The 15,779-nt window shown below is 35.2% G+C and overlaps 1 protein-coding gene across 1 annotated transcript in view; it reads left to right on the forward strand.

Moving 5' to 3' along the window:
* Nucleotides 1–15,438, forward strand: part of LOC120339640 (uncharacterized) — a 52,224-nt gene extending 36,786 nt beyond the window's left edge. Inside the window, exons 56-74 of the mRNA XM_039407805.2 lie at nucleotides 22–149; nucleotides 684–895; nucleotides 1,121–1,270; nucleotides 1,819–2,046; nucleotides 2,236–2,443; nucleotides 2,917–3,202; nucleotides 3,725–3,864; nucleotides 5,015–5,114; nucleotides 5,672–5,820; nucleotides 6,215–6,358; nucleotides 7,195–7,359; nucleotides 8,025–8,534; nucleotides 8,974–11,165; nucleotides 11,492–11,580; nucleotides 11,849–11,998; nucleotides 12,293–12,863; nucleotides 13,313–13,421; nucleotides 13,663–13,978; nucleotides 14,620–15,438. Coding sequence (XP_039263739.2) covers nucleotides 22–149; nucleotides 684–895; nucleotides 1,121–1,270; nucleotides 1,819–2,046; nucleotides 2,236–2,443; nucleotides 2,917–3,202; nucleotides 3,725–3,864; nucleotides 5,015–5,114; nucleotides 5,672–5,820; nucleotides 6,215–6,358; nucleotides 7,195–7,359; nucleotides 8,025–8,534; nucleotides 8,974–11,165; nucleotides 11,492–11,580; nucleotides 11,849–11,998; nucleotides 12,293–12,863; nucleotides 13,313–13,421; nucleotides 13,663–13,978; nucleotides 14,620–14,794 — 6,022 coding nt within the window. The 3' untranslated portion in view covers nucleotides 14,795–15,438. The remainder of the gene's footprint in view (nucleotides 1–21; nucleotides 150–683; nucleotides 896–1,120; nucleotides 1,271–1,818; nucleotides 2,047–2,235; nucleotides 2,444–2,916; nucleotides 3,203–3,724; nucleotides 3,865–5,014; nucleotides 5,115–5,671; nucleotides 5,821–6,214; nucleotides 6,359–7,194; nucleotides 7,360–8,024; nucleotides 8,535–8,973; nucleotides 11,166–11,491; nucleotides 11,581–11,848; nucleotides 11,999–12,292; nucleotides 12,864–13,312; nucleotides 13,422–13,662; nucleotides 13,979–14,619) is intronic.
* The last annotated feature ends 341 nt before the right edge of the window (nucleotides 15,439–15,779 follow it).

The raw sequence follows: 15,779 nt of genomic DNA on the forward strand, positions 1-15,779 counted from the left end.
AAAATATATTTTATTCCACAGGTCCTTCCCCGTAACAATAGCTGTGATCAAACCAACAACTGAACATCAGTCAGGAACACCACATTCTGATCAAATTGTTTCCAAGCAAGTTGTATCGAGAGGACAGTTCCAGGATTTTAATGCATTAAGTAAATATGTAACCATCGTGATATTCGAGACACTAACAATGTCTTAATAGAAATACGCTCGCCACTGCACCTCTGAAAATTTTACTTGGGCTCGCAGGTTCGAATCCCATTCAGGGTAGGCATGTGTGAGAGGATTGCTGGACTCCTCGTCACTGTAGGATGGTTCACGTAACCGCTGGTCGTTTACGGCTTCCTCCACCAATAAGTCCATGCTTCCGTAAAACAAATAACAGGCCAACTAATCCCATACCAGACATGGAATGGTGACCGAACGAGAGGCCATAGTTTGACACATGGTTAAACTTCTTATCGACTTTCCTCTTCCTCCCCGGGATAAATATGTAAATCCTATCCTATTTACTAATTCGACAATATAGGAAATTCTGGTTTATGTATATGTCTATATATTCAACCCTTGCCCATCACCCCACCTAAAATACTAAATACAAAAACACTACGTTAATGTCTGTTCTTTATAAAGAGAGTATATCTATATGTAAATCTCATAAATAAATGTTTTTCCAATATTTCTAGACCAAACCATAGCAGTAAAATTCACATTAAAAGACGAGGACTTTTCTCACAAGCATGGAATGTATTACATAGCGTTCTGGAATGAGCAGGTAATGACTTCAAGATCACGTCATTACGATATTGAATTCATTCACTACACTCTACGTATTTGGTGGTCAGATTGTTTCTTTTGGGACGACATTTTTATGGAATGGAGACAAGATGGAGTCAAAGTATGTAGTTTTTCGTAATTATAATCAAATCTCATTAAAGAATTAATCAGATTACTACTGAAATGTAGGTTTAAAAACCCACTTTCGGATTTAAATTTTTTTTTGCAAGCTCAGTTAACCCAGTGATTGTTCCTTGCCAAGCTTTTATCAAATTAAGTAGTAATTCATCTTTAATTTCTGGTGTAAATTGGTACATAAAAATATAAAAACAAAATATATTTTTAGGTTATGGAGCAGTCTACATCAACACAAACGATCTGCAAAACTTCTCATTTAACGACATTTAGTTCTTCATTTATTCCCGTAAAAACAGATGCTCAAGCTAGTGACATAGGAATATCGATTGGTCATACTGCACTTCGTGGAAGCATAACGGTAGGTTATTGAAATGGAAATTGCTAGCAATATTTTGTTAGTGAAAAATCTGCTACATCTACTGTAGCATGTTTCGAAATACCTCATATCAGGTAAGATCTTGATGGTTTGTAAATTCTACTAACACTTGAGACTAGCTGTGTCTTCGTGGGATGATCACCTTTTGCTGGAGACACAGGATCGAATTCCGTTGGGATGGCCATGTGCGAGAGCACTGCTAGATTCCTGAAGACGTATAGTCGTTCAAGCAACTGATAGTTTAACTGAGTTCGCTACCTAATAAGTTACTTGGTTTGATATTCAATCTTTGTTTTTATTTTGTTGTCTTCAAAATTTGCGGTTAATGATCAGTGGAAGCAAGCTCCGTTAGATGCATAAACATTTGAAAAACATCAAAATATCGGTTTTGCTGTTTTGAATAGAAAACCATAGGTAATGTGTTAGATAGATCACTACTTCAACTACTAAGCCATGATGGAGTTAGCACCAAACTTTGCTTCTTGTTATTTAAAAATTCAAATGAAATTGTGTCAAACTTTCTTGTTTAGATTGTTTCAATTATACTTGTTGCAACGCTGGTGTTTCTTTATATACATTATCGCATACTACGACCTCGAGAACTGGAGACCCCAACTTCAGTATTCAGAGTTGATTATTATGGATCACGACCAAGATTCAGTGAAATTGGAAGGAGACTGAGATGGTTTTTCGGTCCAGATCAAAAGTCTAACTCTGTTCCGATCATATTACACGATAATAGGAAAACACACAAGCAAGTTAGTAGCATTTTCACTGTAATCAATTAGTAGTTACAAATAGTAAATATTTCATAGTGGCCTAATTCTGAACTTGTTATTTTCATACTTTGCAATATACCTATAACTTCATTTTTTAACTTTTGCAAAATCCTAATTAGTTTTTTGGACTCGTATTAATGTTTACTTTGAATTACAAACTTTGTACAGGTATTTGAAGTTACCCTACAGACTAGCTGTTGGCCTGGTAGTGGAACTACTTCTAACGTCACAATGATTCTATATGGAGAGGAAGGGAAATATGAAGCAAGAGAATTGATCACACCTAAAACTCATAATGCTAGAGAAGCAAGATATGAGAATGGTTATTCAGAAAATGACGATTATACTGGTGTAGATGACGAACTATTCATAACTGGTATTTTCAGCTATTAAAAATGCTTTAAATTGTCGTAATGATATTTTCCAAGGATTTTGGTATATTGTTTGGGGTGGCAGATGAAAACTCAGACATAGTCTTCATAGCCATAGTGTCGCTGAATTGAATTGATGTATTTAGATAAGTGTAGGGTACAAAGTTGATTACATCCTTTGGCATATAAAAAGTGTGGTTTATTATTATCTGCTTGCGGAGATGACTAACAAACAATTTAGTTTGAGCTGGCTGCTATGAACTGCTCACGTAGTATCGACAGAGAAAAATAGGTATAATTTGTATCACTCTGGACATTTGAATAATGCCAAATTGAGGAATTATAGGAATACAAACATTTTTCCGAAGATGCCAAATCAATCAAAAAGCTCCTCGATTCTTGAACAACCTTCATTTTTACAATTTCTTCCTTTTCCAAATATAAATAATTGCAGCTTATAATCAATTTTTATTCACAGGTTCTACACAAAAATTCATTATCACATACCCTGTAAACTTGGGCCCTTTGTGGAAATTGGTCATCTGGCATGATAACAGTGGAGAATGTACTAGCTGGAGGTTGGACCATGTCACCGTTCGTGACGTTAATGAAAAAAAGAAGTGGCATTTCCCACTTTACGATTGGCTATCTTTAGACAGGGGTAAAAAATCCCTCTGTGCTGAACTTAGGCCACTCTACTCCCCGCCAAGTTTCTATAAGCAAGTTGCATTGAGGTTGAATACTTTTCTTTGTAACATGAGTAGGTAAGTTGTGTTAGATATTTAGTATAATTTGTTATCTAATTTGTAATTCTTAATATTTCATTTTATATCAAAAGCAGCCATACTATTATTTTTTCACTCAAGTGTGGGAGTTTTCAACTTTTATTCTATCATTTATCCCTTGGCAAGTTTCAAAAGTAAAATTTACTTTCTCAACTATGTTTGTAAACTGTCTTTTTCAGTATGCATGCACATGCAGGCTCTAGGCTAGACTGTCTCTCCCCAGTGAAAGCAAATTTATAGCAATCGCGCAACATGGAATGTTACAATACTAACATTGTTAATATACTTTCTTGATAGCAAAATGCAGGTCGAGCTCACAACCAAGGGATTAGCTTACTCTTGATGGAGAACACTTGACTTAAGCTTTATATATTAAGCTCAAGCTACCTATAAAATTGATATATAAGTTATGATTTTTTCTTTAGTTTTTATATAGGATGTCAGCACTGTGATATGCTAACAAGTAAAACAAGCATTTATATGGATAAATTATTGTTACAGTGTCTGTTCTCTAATCGTGGCACCCGGATACGGACAACAACCTCGTAGTCAACGCGCTATACACCTCTTCACTTTACTGGTGACTATATTTGGTCTTACTACTGCCAGATACATGTTGGAGTGGGATATATACTCACACGGTAAGATTTGGGGTTGGGTAGCGATGGTCAATATCATATCCTATCAATGTAGAACGATTACCAACGCAAATGATTTGAGAAATTTTTGGTAGAAGATAGAGTTCAATTGAGCCACGTGTTCAATTGATTGCACGTTAATCATGAAAATAATGATGAATGGAGCTGGTTGACTGAGGATGCTGTAAACTAACTGGCAACATTTATCATTTGAATATACATCTTTGGGGTATAGTATTCAGTGGAGACCAGAACAAAATCACAAGCACGACATAGTCACATTAATAAACACAAAGCAAAAATATGTCACGAGCAACCGTTAATCTTTTCACTAAATACAACAAGGTGGTCGCTAGAAAACCAGAAAAAAAAATTTCGGAATCACAGCTAGACATCTTGTCAGCCCCCAAGTCCAATTTTCACTTCTGAAAAGAATAATCACTTTCTTTTCAAAGTCTGAAAGCTGTTTCCTGCCTTCTTCCACGATGTGGGTTTCAAAATAGAAATCAAATAGAACCTTATAGATATGGATGTTTTCTTCACCCCTGAATGATTCTTCCTATACTTTATCATTGCAAATTTTTCAACACTGATTTTGTGAGTGTTTTGAAAAGTTGGTGCTTACAAACTGGCTCACATGTTCAAAATTATCATTTTTATTCAAACACAATTAAAAACTGACATTAACAAGCAAAATTACTAAAAAGAGGCAATGTTTACAACTCGCTTGAATGTCTGTCTGAGCGAAAGGAGTGTCCGAGCATCGGTATAAATTTCAATTGTTACGTAACATCATTGTTAACTTATTGCTGATTTGTAATTGTTCGGAAATAAACAAGAAATGATGCCCGGGGAAACATCCATCAACCTAAAACAACCTGGAACCTAATAAAAATAAAAATATATAAAAAAAGAAATGAGTAAGCACGCATTTTATTTGTAATCTCATATGACTTTCAAATTTTCTGCTTTCTAGCGACCACCTTGTATTTACTATGGGACTTATATGTCGTGCATCCTTATACACAAAAATGTGTGAATTTTAAATTGCAATTTTTTATCTACAAATTTCATCACTATGGAATGCTAAATTATATTTGATTTTATGATAATGTATTAGCAACTTCATGATTAACCAGAAATCATATTACAGATACAGATTTGCCGTACATTCATACCGTCAGTAAGTCATGGGGTCTTATAATTGGAATCGGTGCATTGTTGATTGTACTTCCAGCACAGCTATTACTGAAGTAAGTATTATTTTGAAAATTTTGTTTATACTGGCGAAGATTCGGAAAAACAGCAGTAAATATCGTGGAGTTATAATGAGATATTGACCTGGGTACAACAAATTGAATGCCTGTTTTTTAAGCATAAAGTTTTCTGCAGCTGGTAACTGCAAAAACAAACTCCCAAATCTGAATATCTTTAATGTTAAGTTTTGAGGTAGTCTCTAATTAAAGATAGAATGTAATCAATAGCTTACATAAACACATTTTTAAAATGATTTTGAAAAAAAAGTTCACTGTTACTTCTTTCATATTTTGAAATTTGACTAATACGGTAAGCCTTTTGCTTTATTTTATCGGTTCAATATAAATTATACTATTATTCCTAACAATTTACCAACTATAAATTTGATATCAATTGCTACTTTAAGCAGTGAAATTGTTTGTATCATGATTTAGGTCATAATATCAATCGTTTACCTTCATCAAATGATCAGTTTATAACATTCTATCATTTAATATAATTAACTACGTATTTTCTTGTTACTATTTCAATTTCTATGTCAATTTGTTTACAGTTTCAGTAAACACGACGAAAAGATTTCAGTCACAATCGAGGATGCAACAATATCGTTGAACGGAACTGATTTTCCAGATGATCGTACTTCATACAGATATACTTCCTCTATCAATATCTCAAAACCACCAGACGAACATTTAGATCGCGGTATAAATACTTATTCATTTTAATTGCTAAAAATTAAGTTCCCCAACGAAATAGAAAACAGTAGTGACCACTGGCACTCTAAGAGATATGCACAAACAAATATCCCAGTAATTATCGATAATAATCAAAATTGTCAGGGAAATAGATGGGGGAAGCGAATTTTATGAAGCGATAGTCCGCAGGCAATGACTTTTAGTGTAAAATTTTTTATTGGCACAGGGTAACCCCCCACTTCTCCCCATCTGGGGTAACCCGTACAGTGTATGGATGATACCTATAAAATAGGCTAAGTCGATCTACGTTAACTTGAAGCTAACTTTAAACCTTTAAATCTGTTTTACAAGATATTATTATAAATGCAGGCCAAATATACTTTATACTTTTATTTTCATAGACAACAACGTACATTATGAAGGTTATCATACCAGTCTTTGTGCATTGCCAAGTGTTGAAGATACTGTTTGTGATTGGTTGGAACTCAAAGCACAATCAGAGCAGGGTCAAGGGGAGAGTCCCAGCAGGAACACCATTAACAAAGGTCAAGATTTTTTTATTGTTAATTCAAAAGCATTGCTGTCTTTATCTTGTTTGCTTTCTGCTTCTTCAATGTTTCCCAACCTTTTTCAGTTCGCGACCCGCTTTTATTGCCATTTTTTGTGCGGCCCACAATGAGATGTTGATACATGAGATATAAAAAAAAAGTATCCCCATGCAATTTACTATTAATGCGAAACTTGATTGTGCTACATCAATACGATTACTGCATAGATTGATATGGGGAGTCAACATTCCAGTCTAATTACCTAGCTCAGCTTGTCGCTTTTCTCTTAAGTCATCGCACACAACTTATACTCTTTGGAATTATTTTTTTTTTTGTTTTTCTAGTGGTTTAGACACTTTCCAAATAGCACTCATGGTATAGCCATTTCTAGGGGTGGCGGGTCAACTCTATTATAATATTTATCTCATCATAAATATATATATATATTGGTATCATAAGATAAGGTGTCGCGCTTCAATGCCGTAAAGGTGTCACGCTCCAATGCTGTTCAGCCCAAGACATCACGAATCTAATATAGATATTCACGTATCACTGTTTAAATCCATGTTTGCTCTTAATATGGAACACTACATACAGCGCAGCCACCCCCAAAACCCGCCCCCCCCTTTTTTGAAGACTGAAAAAGTTGCCAATAACTCGTGGAATTGCATTTTGCTTAAATTGCTGATTGTTTTTGTCCGCGTGACGTGCTATTTATGCCTTAAACACCTTTACGTTGGTGTTCATGCTCTCTAAATCACAGTTTACATACCAAACTTGGAAGGAACCATCAACCATGTTTCTTTATAACAATAATAACTAAACAATTTCAGAACTCCACTTACCTGGAGCCTGCAGCAGTGTTGCCAGTCCTCAATGGAGGCAAAGCACAAATTCGCTGGATGAAGAAATTGTTCGATGCATGATGACATCTACAGAAATCCGCAAATCCCAAACGCTAAGAGATGTTCTGTCAACCGGAAAATCAGCTACTCAACGTAAAAAAATACTTCTATTCTTAGTACACTGCGATTTTTAAGATATCTGCATTGTTGTTACTATTTTTAGTAAAAATGCTTTACCATCCAACTATAGACTAATCATCTTCGAATTTTGAGTAGTCAAAAATGAAGATACCTCTTAACACATTATTGTTAAACAATGTTTAGTTTTTAATCTCATATCCCAAATTTTGCATATTTTCTCATCTTGAATTTTGTGTGCAAGTACTAGTACTAACTTTTTGCCCATGTTTGAGCTTTTCTCGCTTGTTTCTTTGTATTATAAGTATTTCATTTTGTCCGCCAAAGGCTGAACTGAATTTCCTCAATTTTTTTAATGGAGGTGTGTTTTTAAAATGCCAGTCTGACACATGAGTTATTGATGAAACATATTTCTTATTTTGTGTGGACACTCAACGAACTTTTTGAGTGATGAATTCCATGGTTTCAGTAATGTATGTGTCTAGAGAATCCATTACAATATAAAAATCACACACAATAACCTGTACATATCTCTTCCAAGTATTCGAAATTCGATTCGAATAAAATATTCGACTCAATCAGATCTCAAAGCATCAGATTTTCACAAATGCCCATCCCTAACTGTGAGTGATGTGTGATAATATTGCACATGTTTTTCCAACTTCTGAATTTCTTTTCAGTTTTGGATGACGATGACAAATCTCATGATTACAACGGTTCTAAAGTGCATGTAAACTCATTCCTAGCAGAACAGTATGCTTCAATGGGTGGTATTTACAGCAGCATAGGATCGACTCTTGCAATGGATGGCCCAGAATTAGTCCCTTGTGAAAAACTGGAACCAATACCACAAGACTTTAGCGCATTGCTCCCACGAGGATGTCGCAAACTTGCTTGGTTGTACTATGCTTTGGCTTGTCTTTGCTCTTGTGGTGTAACTATCTACGGAAGCCTGATTCTGATTAGGTCCTATGATTTAGGACCTTGGTTGGAATGTATTATGTTTGCCGCAATATGTGTTCTTGTACTGGTAGAAGGATTGCTGATTTTTATTTTTGCAATGCTGGCCTCTATATATAGTTCTCTCAAATGGATGCTTTCTGATGAACCGTTATGGAATATGCTCGATAGAATGTTTTCAACGAGTGATGTCTCTAGTGTGACTGAAAATTCACTGGATGTGTATACAGGTAATATTTTTGCCTTTTTTTTTTCAATTTTTTGTGTTGACTTCAGGAAAGGGAGTTCGATTGGGTGGAAAGCTCCAACCAACAGTATCTAAACTGGTTGTGAAATTCGACTATGACTCAAACATCGACTAAGTTGGCGTGAATTTTACCTCCTATATAACAAATATAAACTCCTTCGTGTCTACTAGCCTTTTTTGGGTTTGGTTAAAAATTCCTATCATATCACCTGAGTGTGCAAATCTAAAATACTGTCTCTCACCTCTTCCGCAAAATTAGGAAAACTTTGCCTCCGTCACTGGCTTGCAATATTTAAAAAGACGATTCCTGTCTTGACCTGAATATTATTGAAATAAACCAACGAAGACTCCAGATTTCTACTCTTTCACCCAAAATTCACTCATGAACATTTAACAGTAAAAACCATTCTTAAAATTTTTAGATTCAACCTCTTTTCACATAATTTCATCCCAAGAATGCCTCTCTGCAAATGCTGAAGCCATGATAGAAGACGCAAGGATAGCGCGTGAGATTGGTGACAGAGAAAGAACAAGATATCTTCGACATGTTGAGCCTCCAACCAAAGTTCCTAATACACAGGAAAAGAAAAGAAAAATCAGGAAAATTAAAAAAGCAACTACAAAATGGATCGAAGTGATATTTTTATTATTTATTGGGATTATAGCTGCAGTTATTGTATCCGAACGATTTAAAGAATCAAGCGATCAGTCACGAGATGTTAAAGATTGGTTCATTAAAACTTCCACTTTTCCTAGCTCAGGTGGATACATAACAACTGACATGTACAACATGAGGAATGACTCTATTTCATACAACTATCAGAGCGTCAAGTCTAGAGAAAGCTGGTTAAAGTGGTTTGACAAAGTCTTGATGGATTGCCCGAAATCCCAAGAGCGTGCTAAATTAGAACGAAGTAGCAATAACTCTCCGGAATCATACCTTGCTCGAAAATATCAGAAATATTTATATCAGTCAAAAGGTTCTCAAAAGATTGCTCGGTACTTACTTATTGGAACACCAACTCTCATTGTGAAGCAATACGAAACGCTTACGAATCGGAATGACATACCAGCAAAGGTGTTGCTATTACTCAACCGCACTTCTGCAAAATCAATCACAAAATCTCATGACGAATCAATTCCGAGGGTAAACACAATGTTGAAAGGAAGCAGCGATTCGATGCAACGAGACATATCACTGAAAAAAACAACAATCACATACCAGGTACCGTCGTGGGTTGTAAAAACTCAAGACGCGATTGGAAGACTATCTGCGCTAAGACGTTTCATTCGAGATCACGTTACAGTGAATTCAGTCACTGTAGATGTAATACTGTATAATCCATATGCTAATTTATACTCTCATATCTCTGCGATTTCAAATTTTCACAATCCGACAGGTTCAAGAAATTTTGCTGAAACTTCTTGTCAAAGCACAGTAATGGTATCATCGTTGTCTCTTTCACTGACTGGCGTGGACCGGACAAACACAAGCACAGCTTGGAAATCGTTTTTCTTATGTCAAATGTTGTTGCTATGCTGGATTGGATATAAATTTTTACATTCACTAGTTTCATTGACGACAAAAATTCTGAAGCGCTTTGCAATATCGACAATCACTGAATCTACTAAAACTAAACTCTGCTGCTCTAGATTACTGATGAAGTTTTCACTCGGACTTCTTGATTTGTGCGTTTGGTGCTTGTCACTTTTATGCATAGGAATATCAGCATCTCGTCGTGCACATATCGAGACTATAATGCCGTACATATATGGGTATGATTCCCCCAATGGAGATACCTACAAATCCCTATCTTTCGTTGACATAATTCAAAGTTTCACTAGACTATCAACAACGTATGGAATGCTAAACTTTTTTTTAATCATCAAATTACTAACGATCGGAAAATTATACCACAACTTTCCGAAGTTTCCAACTTATTCTAAAAACCGCAAAATAGCTACCGGACAAGTCGTTTCAATTTTACTATTATTCTGGGCTGTATCGATAATATTAGCCTTCATCGGATACCTGATTTTTGCTGATGATTCTTCATTCAGCTCGTTTATCCATGCTCTTGCAACTATACTTCTGTCATCGATATCTCTCGGGTCTTTACCTATAAATACATCGTTTGATATGAAAGCAATCAGAGCAAAATATGGAACTCTGGTCACAGTGTGGTTTTTCGTCACAATTTTCGTCACGCTTCGCTTAGTTTTGAGAGGCCTTCTTGTGGCAGCGTGTCAAAAACGAGTGAAAGGCGAAGATAAAACCACATCATCACAAACAAGTTACAACATTACAGTAACATTTAAAGAAATGCTTGAATACAATTGGGACAGATTAAAATATATTGGATTATGCACTGTTTGCATAATACTGCAGAGAGATCCTGGAATGTGGGGTGCTCATAATGATGTCGAATTCACTTCATTGGGTTTTTCAAAGTCGAAACAGCTGACAGAGAGGGAAAAGAAAAAACTTGGTTCTTCTGCTTCATACAGTCACAGATCAACACCGGTAAAAACAAAAGTTGAACAACAAAAAGAAAATGAAGAAGGAAATTGCAAATCAAAATATAATTTGCCATCTGGAGTCTTACTTTCCGAGGTAAGCCTTGGAACTCAATGCTGTATTGTATCAAAAATCACCACTCAACTTGCTTACTCTGTCATAGCTAAACAGTGCCAACTCAATATAAATTTGAAGCTGTTAAGATGTACCGTATAATCAAATTGATTGAGAAGTAATATTATATTTTAACCCCTACCCTTCCCCCCAAAAAAGCAAATCATTTGAGACATGTTCTTCTTCTTTTGTGCAAAGCGACCTAGATTACTAAAACTTTTTGATACAATCATATACAAACAAGATCAAGATTTAGCGGCTACCTAGTCCAGAGTGATTTCCAAATATTCGTATATCAATATCTTTAGATTGAAACTCAACTTGATGAATTGTATTTACGAGCTTCTGCTCTCGCTGACATGGCATGCAATGAAATCCCACCGGAAGAAGTAATAAGGTAAGTGCAATTCGTATTTATCTTTTCAGTGGATATGACTTTGTTGTTGTAATGGTGACCCATATAATGACTTCTTATCGCATTTCGATGTATAATTTAATGACAAAAAAAACCTAAAAACTTGTGACTTTCACTAAAGAACTGGACAAGTAGATAGATATTCTAGCCCAGCTTCTTTGTAGAGAAAAATTTAACTTTTTGATGAGGCTGTGCAAAGGACAGTTATCGGAGTTGAAGTTATAGATATTTATTATATTATTGTTTTCAGCGTTTTTTACCAAAAGCGAGGAGAAAAACGTAACGATACTCTTGATAAAACTGAGTGTATTCTGTCTCCTCCTACTCTTGTGAAATCGAAAGAAGTCGAATCAACAAAAAATGACGACAGAGAATCTACTGATAGACAAAATCAAACAGAGTAAGGGACATTGAAATGGTTCTAATTTCACTTATGATATTGTTTCCTAAATGTTATTCACTAAATATTTTATATGACTTGATTCTATCAAGGTTTTTCACGCTTTTGTGTTTACCTCTACCTCACTGCAGTCATCAAAGTGTTAACTTTTGAATGGGGCTCTGCTTTGCTTGACAGCTGTAATACGGGACTCAGATCTCAAACCCTAGAAGTAAACCCGATGTTGCCATTTAGACAAACCAGTGGGATAATTACTAAGCCGTATATAAACAGTCAATTTGATTTTGCTTCCAGGGTGACTTCGGGTAAACCTCCGATCCGAAGGCCGATCGCAAATTCCAAGAGAAATCCAAAGCGTCGCCTTACAAACAATAATTTGGCAACAATTAGCAATGAAAGAGCAACTCTCACAAAACAAAAAGAAAATATTGTAACTCCTAGAATCGACAAATGTGGTCTGAATAAAATATGCCGAAGTGAACCCACGGAACCACAAGAAGATAATGCACCTTCCCCACGATTGCAAAAAGTTCATCCACGAAAACACTTCGGACAACAAAAGCAAATCATAACTTGTCACGCATTAAATGACGTCAATAATATTATGACGTCATTAGACCCACGGAAATATGGATGGATATCGGACGATGATACGCTTGACAGATCTTCCGACGTCAGCGCAGTGTCGTCATCTAGTTTTCTATCAACTAACACTCCTGTACCACCTCTTACCAAGCATAATTTAGCTCGGCATAATTATCACATAATTTCCCGACAAACATCTACAATAACGGGATCTAGTGGAGGAACAGCAAACACAGTGAGGTTGTCAGATGTACCGTCAACTTCAAGCGCGCCATATGAGGTAATTAGTGTGAATGTAAATATGCTGTAATCGGTAAACTTATATACATAAATCGTAAACCCAAATTTGTTAATATAATTTAATATAAGAAATAGCTGTGGACTTTTAACTCAATTACTTAGACGCCGACCCAATCCAACGCCAAATACACCAACCCATATTATTTATTCTAGCTAGAATGAATTATATTTACATAGCTTGATCAATTGAACATTTCGAACATTGTGATCCGACTTATGGCTCCATAGCTATATATCATATTCACTAATATATGTCCCTACATAAGCTACATTAACATGAAACATTTTACATAAATCTTATATATACCTTGCTACATAGAATCTAGTTACTCTCTAAGTTGCATGATTATCTTTCATGAAACTGACTAAGTTATGCAATAAAACGGAATGAAGAAATATTATATTGAATTTGAGAATTATCATTTGCAGTCGCCTCCAGAACTTCCATCAACACTAAGTGATCGATTTTGGAGAACTTTATCATTAATGAAGCGATATTTTGGAAGAGAAGAAATTTCACAGAATGAGCCGAACAAAGGTAACAAATTCTTTACGATTTTTCGAAAAAGTTCACAAATAAACAGTTCGCTAAATAATCGTGATTATTATTATTATTTGGACAAGAAGAATATAAGCAATTGTATTTTTTTCAAAATAATCCGCTGCAAATGTGATCATTGTTAAGCAGGTATAATCAGATGAATATGTACACTTAAATTAAGTTATTAAGTTTTCATATTTTCGCATTTTTATTATAAGTAAATCTTATTATGTGACAGTGCGTCCCTTGCGTCGTTCACGTACAGCAGCTATCAATGTAAAAGATCTACCCAGCCTCGAATCCCTTCGAGATAGTGACGGAGGAAGTGATCGCACAGGGAAAAAATCGTCCGCCTCTACTACCAAGATTCGATCTGTCCTAACTGGAGCAAAACGCAGCTTAGAACCTAGAAGCAGAGCAACGAGAGTCCGGAATATCACCTCGACTCGTCAAATTAATTCACCGTCGTCATCAAGATCGCCGATGAGTGAAATATCGTCGCTTCAATCTCGCTCTCGTGATTTTCTGAAACACGATGACTTGGAAACATTCAGGTGATTTTGAATATTTATATGTTGGCCATTCAATGGAAAGTTTTAAGTCAAGACTTTGCAATAAAACTACACGTTCAATTTAAAGTGTAATAAATGAGAAATGTAGGCTATGCTGAACTAGAAATATCGGTATTCCCGTAGTATGTGAACCAAGATAGCGGACACCGGAACGTAGTATGTGTACCAGGTTAGGGTTCGGCCATAATTTCAGGTACTACAGGAGTCATTTGGCTAGTCTCCGAACTCGTAATAGAGCTAAAATAATGAAAATTGGAATAAAATTATGGCCTAATCCTAACCTGGTACAAATATTACGTTCCGCTTCTGCGATCTTGGTTCACATACTACGGGATTACGGTACCAAAATATCGTCTTATTGCCAAAATGTTGTAGCTAGCTATCCAAGTATCAGTGACTGCATGTTTAAAGCCTAATTCGAAGAGAAGATGGGAAACACTTCATTGAAGTGGTCCAGGCATAAAAGAGACGGATTGTTATATAAGAGCTGTCAAAGCTAGTATTTTCTCGTTGTTGAGCAACTGAACCGGTGGACAATATGCTGTTTCAAACAGTTTGTCATTGCCATAATTCGAAACTTTTTTATTTTTTATTTCTCTTTCTAATAACTTTAATGTATTCAGCATTCCTGGAACGGTAATCGAAGAGTCGCAATATCTTCCTTCTGTAAATACTATAACAAAAAATTTGAAATCACACAATGGTGGCGAGAAGAAAACTATCAAACAAGTACGTAAAAAGAGTGTTTCAAGACGAAACAATCGAACGTCCCCGCTTTCAAGTTCCAACTCTAAGTGACGTAATACGAGCAGAAAACAAAAAGGTGACGAATGACGACGATACTGTTGCAAGACGCCTACCAGGAAACAATCGAGGCAATAAAGTGAATAAACTAAACGTATATCATATTTTATTCTTGTTTCAGCAGATGATATCAGTCCTCTTAGTGATTGATTTCGAATTCAATTCAGACTGAGTTATTATCTTGTAACAATGAGCAAGTAATTACAAAAAACTTGACAACGTTCGAAATGTAAAAACTTCTATAATGGGTTTTATTTTCACTTAATTAATATAAAGTCGAAAACAGTGCGCAATTTATATAATCTGCTAGGAATAAAAAAACTTTTTTTTTCAGACGAGTGAGCTGAATTTGCATTTCGAATACTAATTACAAATACATACCTGTACATTTTAATTAATTTGATTTTAGTAAGTTATGGAATAACATTTTTCTATAATATTTTTTTTTGTGAATATGTTCAAATAATGTTCAACTTGTTATGTAGAAGTTGCCATTTTTAGTGCCTTTTTAAGTCTCCTATTTTTTAATCAATAAACAATTTTATAATTTCTGTATTTTTAGTTGTAAATTATTAAAAATTGTTATAAATAAAATATTATTGATTCTGATTGTGTTAAATAAATTCATTTCATACAGATTTTCATGTTTTTTAGTTTATTTGCAATTTTGCAAAATATATATATACTCTGATTGTCGCGCTAACACGATCCGTGTTACTGGGGACGAGCCTTCCAAGTTCTTTTTCGATATATGCCGGATTAAAAAGTGGGAGTAACTCTAACAGTAAAATGGCGGTAATCATCTCCAATGCGTATGACCTCGTGTTTTACGGAGGTAACAACTATATATACTAATATTGAAACTATTTCACGATTTCACGCTTTCACGATTAAAATTCGACAGAATAAGGACTGAATTTCAGCGAATGGGAGTGGAATTGGTCAAGTACGGCTAAAATTGTTATTTGACTACAGGTGT

Source organism: Styela clava, chromosome 9 (assembly GCF_964204865.1).
Source record: "Styela clava chromosome 9, kaStyClav1.hap1.2, whole genome shotgun sequence".
Lineage (NCBI taxonomy): Eukaryota > Metazoa > Chordata > Ascidiacea > Stolidobranchia > Styelidae > Styela > Styela clava.